Raw genomic sequence first — 4,106 nt, forward strand, 5'->3', positions numbered from 1 at the left:
TGAAAAAAATCAGGTTCCTCTGACTCCTCCTAGTGCTCCTAATGGCATTTCAATAATCAACCAGGTCTGACTGAAAACAACCAGTCAGAGCCAATGAAGCTTAAAACAAAGGATATGGAAAAACTCAAAATGAATTTGGTAGTTGAGGCTCATTCCCAGATCATCAAAGAACAACGCTTTGGGTTGGTGGCTTGAAGCTTTGGGAAGCGTCTGTATTTGATGACAAGGGAATGAGACTCAACTACCAAATTCATATTGAGTCTTTCCATATTCTCTGTTTTAAGCTTCTTAAATGTGAATATTTTCTGCTGTCTTTAGTTGTCTATGAGAGTAATCGAGAGTAATATCTTTGGGTTGTGGACAAAACAAGAAATTAGAGGACGTCACCTTGGGCTTTGGGAAACACTGATCAATCTGATCAACTGTCTGATATTTTTATGGACCAAACAACTAATCGATTAATACAGAAATTTTTTTAAGATTAATCGATAATGAAAATAATTGTTAGCTGCAGCCCTAAACAGAACAGTAAAATACGAACTAAAATAAAAAGTACAGCCCAACCAATACATATACAATACAATACAATGATATCGTTATATATTTGCTGATGGTAATTTTTTAAATCATAAACAACTATCTTGATATGGATGCCTGGGATTAGGCTTCTTTTATTGTGACCAACATACATACTGAGCTTAGCATTTAACAGTGTTGTTTGGTATTTCTATACTGCAGTTCCTTTTACTTACTAATGGGGACATAATCACTGAAATGGCTGGCAAATGTTATTCCTTATTTTCTTGGGCATAAGCAGATACTATAGAAGTATATTTGAAAAATATGTTTCCATCCCACTTCTTCTTACTTCTATGATAGTTTTCCAACTCTTCCAGTTTTCCAAAACTATTTTGTTATATTTTGTGGATTTTTTTCTAAACTTCTCTAAACTTGCAATTCCCATTTTTATTAACAGGCAAACTGACAATGCGTGAACTAATCTATGGTCAGTTCATGTTGGTACATGGTTAGCATTTCAGACCATGATGGTCTATGTTGTGAAGGCATCTTTTGACTTACCTCCATCCGGTTTGACGAGCAAAACATGACGATCTTTCCTCTCCTCCTCTTTCTCCGTCACCTCTTCCTGGTCTTCGATGTGAAGGTTAAACAGCCTCTGACCTGGCTTTCTGCTGGGCTCCATCTCATCCAGAATGACCCTTACTGGCGGCTGTGTGGTTGTGGTGGTGGTGGTGGTGGTGGTAATGAAAGGGGCCACTGGGGTTGTCAGGTACTCAGGCCTCCTAGGGGAACTGGTTATGGACTTGGGTGTGGTCTTTTCGTAGCTGTTGGTTGGATTGCTGCTTTCTGACTCCTCTTGGTTTCTCTCCTGTTGTGCTGACTTTATCTTGTAGGGCATGTCCCCTCCTTCAGGCCCAGTGACACTATTATATGTTACTATTTCTTCCTCCTCTTCCTTTTCCATTTGTTCTTCATCCACCGCTTCCGCACTGTCCGGTACAACTGTCCCCTGTGAACTTGCCTGGCCATGGATTGGGCTCTCTGGGCTTCTCAGCATGTATAGTGGAAAATTCACTCTATCTAATGGTCTCTGCTGATTGGTTTGACTGTCTGCACCCTTAACTGCTTGACTAACATTGATCTGACTTGCTGAACCTCTGGGTGTCACACTATCTGATGCATTTTGGTGATGTGTCTTCGACTCAGAGCCTCTCCCGTGATGAACTGCACTCTCTGAAGTCACATAGTCGGGGTGTTTTTCACTCCCTAATCCTCGGTTTAGTGGAAATATGACACTATCTGAACTTTTGAGTGCATGCAACGGATTCTCAAAATCTGTCTGTGTAGTCATATGATTGAATGTGGCACTTTGCACACTTGTTAGACCCTGTGAAGGCTGCCAAGAAGTAGTGGTGTCTTTGTGCATATGTGGCCTGACAGTGCTTTGCTCTACTCTCTGGGGACGCTCTGTCACTTCCTCTCTGACTGCAGGATTGTCATGAACTCCGTATCGCTCTCTCAGCTCTAGCTTGCTTCGTCTGCCAAAGCTCTGAAGGCCAGAGGTTCTGTCAGGTCTGTCCAAGCCTCGGGACACAGAGATGACCTTGCTGGAGGAGGAGGACTGGGTGGGGAAGACCAGAGATTGAGGGTAGGTCCCAGGAAAGTCTGTAGGACCATAATCATAATCTTCTGGCTCTTCCTTATCCAAAGGCAATCTGAAGAGGGGAAGATTCCCATTAGGAGGAAGGCGATGCGGTGTGGAGAACTGATCTGTGCGCCCTTGCTGGTCAAACCTGTAGGGGTACCTGTTGCCCCTGTTGGCTGTGTCCTCCTCTGTTGGTGCAGCTAACATTGGTTTATGGACATTGTGTGGATCACAGTCTGGCACAGGGTAGCATATTAGCTTGCCCCCTTCATTGGGGCAGTGGCAGACCCGACAGGAGTCAATGTGGAAGGAGTGTCCGGCCTCATACTTTTGCCCATCATGAACACATCCTACGCGTTCACACTGCATGCAACCGTCTGCAGGATCTGAGACCTCGATGCAGTTTGGCGGCATATCAGGACAGCTGATGAAGTGGCAGCTGATCCGACCCCCTCCTGCGGGGCAGGAGCACTCGGTGCTGCCATAGTCAACAAAGTAAGAGTCTCCCTCGGGCACCTTGCCATTCTTGAATCCAGCGTTGATGCAATCGTAGTATTGGTAACCCTCGCATGTGCATCCTTTTTGCAGGCAGGAAGCACAACAGGCGCCGCTCTCCAACGTTTCTTCGATACAGTTGTCCAGCTGGGGACAGTCCACACTGGTGCAGTCACGCTGGCACAAGCAGACACTCATGCAGAGAAAGAGAAATGTACACCTCAGCAGTGTCACTTGAGCTATCAGAAGACCAGCCATGGCTCCAGGTGTATGTACAACAACGGAGATCAGGTATCTTCCTCAGTCTTTAGTGTGTCTTCAAGGATTCTGGCACATTCTGCCCATGTGAACCAACTCTACTCTGCAAGAAAGAGAGACAGACAGGCAGACAGGGGCTTATTTCTCAAAATGGAAGCAGACCAACATCTGGCTCCATAGTTGAGCTCACAAGAGTCCACTTTACAGCCTCATAGCTGTCCTAACTTTAAGGCTACGTGCTCCTCATTAACATCAGCTGCAGCACAGTGTTTTGAATCATTATGCAGGCTGTCATGATGAAACTTGGAACCTGCCCAAGTCTTACATTTCTACCCCGTCTCTGATTATCTCCATAGGAAAAATTGCCGTAACAATCTTGTGCTGCAATCAACCCTAAAGTCTAACTGCTGAACATAGAGACTTCATAATGCTTTAGCAGTTGAGTGTGTTGGAAATTGATTACACTTTATGGAAAGTGCATTCTCTGAAGTAATTAGAGGAGCAGGGACCAAAGTCTCCTTTGACTAATGATTTTTGTCCTAAATGATGTGTTTAATAAGAGTTGCAGTTTCAGACTCAAAGTTTCACATAATGTTCCAGTTTGGAGTCAGTTCATTAGTTCATTTCAGTGAAACAGAAATTAAAGATAGTAATAAATAAAATCATTAACTGTTTTGATCATTCTGTAAAATAGAATCAACAAAGCTTCAGATTCAAATTCCTTCTGCTCCACACGCCACAGCAAAATATTTTTGGACATATCTAATACATCAGACAAACTAAGCATATTTTCCCATGGCAGTGGACGCTGACTAGCCTGTAGGTTACAGGCTTGTACATCAAACTCAAACTGCTGTATTCCTGCCCTGATTTTCATCTATGAAGTGCTGAATTTAACACTAATTTGTCACAAATGCTGCTGCCAAGAGTCAGTAAATCTGCTCTAAATAAGGACAGTTATTCACATCATCTGCAATCTGAGTCATGAGTTTCACATTTAAAGAGGGAACCAGACGGTGACCTTAACTAGGAGTAGTTCACACATTTCACTCAGAAGTGCAATATATTAAAAACTGCTTTTGTTACCTTTGCTACTTTGCTAACCCTACGAACGACACCATATCTATCCACATTGCCAGCTCTATTGCTCTATCTTTATGTTATACAAAGATAGATAGATAGATAG

General features: G+C 43.2%; 1 protein-coding gene across 2 annotated transcripts in view; it reads right to left on the reverse strand.

The window, feature by feature from the left end:
- fbln2 (fibulin 2) overlaps positions 1–4,106 on the reverse strand; it is a 69,302-nt gene that overhangs the window by 63,532 nt on the left and 1,664 nt on the right. For both annotated transcript variants that reach the window (XM_035661980.1, XM_035661979.1), the window contains exon 2: positions 1,081–3,023. In XM_035661980.1, coding sequence (XP_035517873.1) covers positions 1,081–2,920 — 1,840 coding nt within the window. In that variant the 5' untranslated portion in view covers positions 2,921–3,023. The remainder of the gene's footprint in view (positions 1–1,080; positions 3,024–4,106) is intronic.

Source organism: Morone saxatilis, unplaced genomic scaffold (genome assembly GCF_004916995.1).
Source record: "Morone saxatilis isolate NCDOM2014 unplaced genomic scaffold, NCSU_SB_2.0 Contig18, whole genome shotgun sequence".
Classification (NCBI taxonomy): Eukaryota; Metazoa; Chordata; class Actinopteri; family Moronidae; genus Morone; species Morone saxatilis.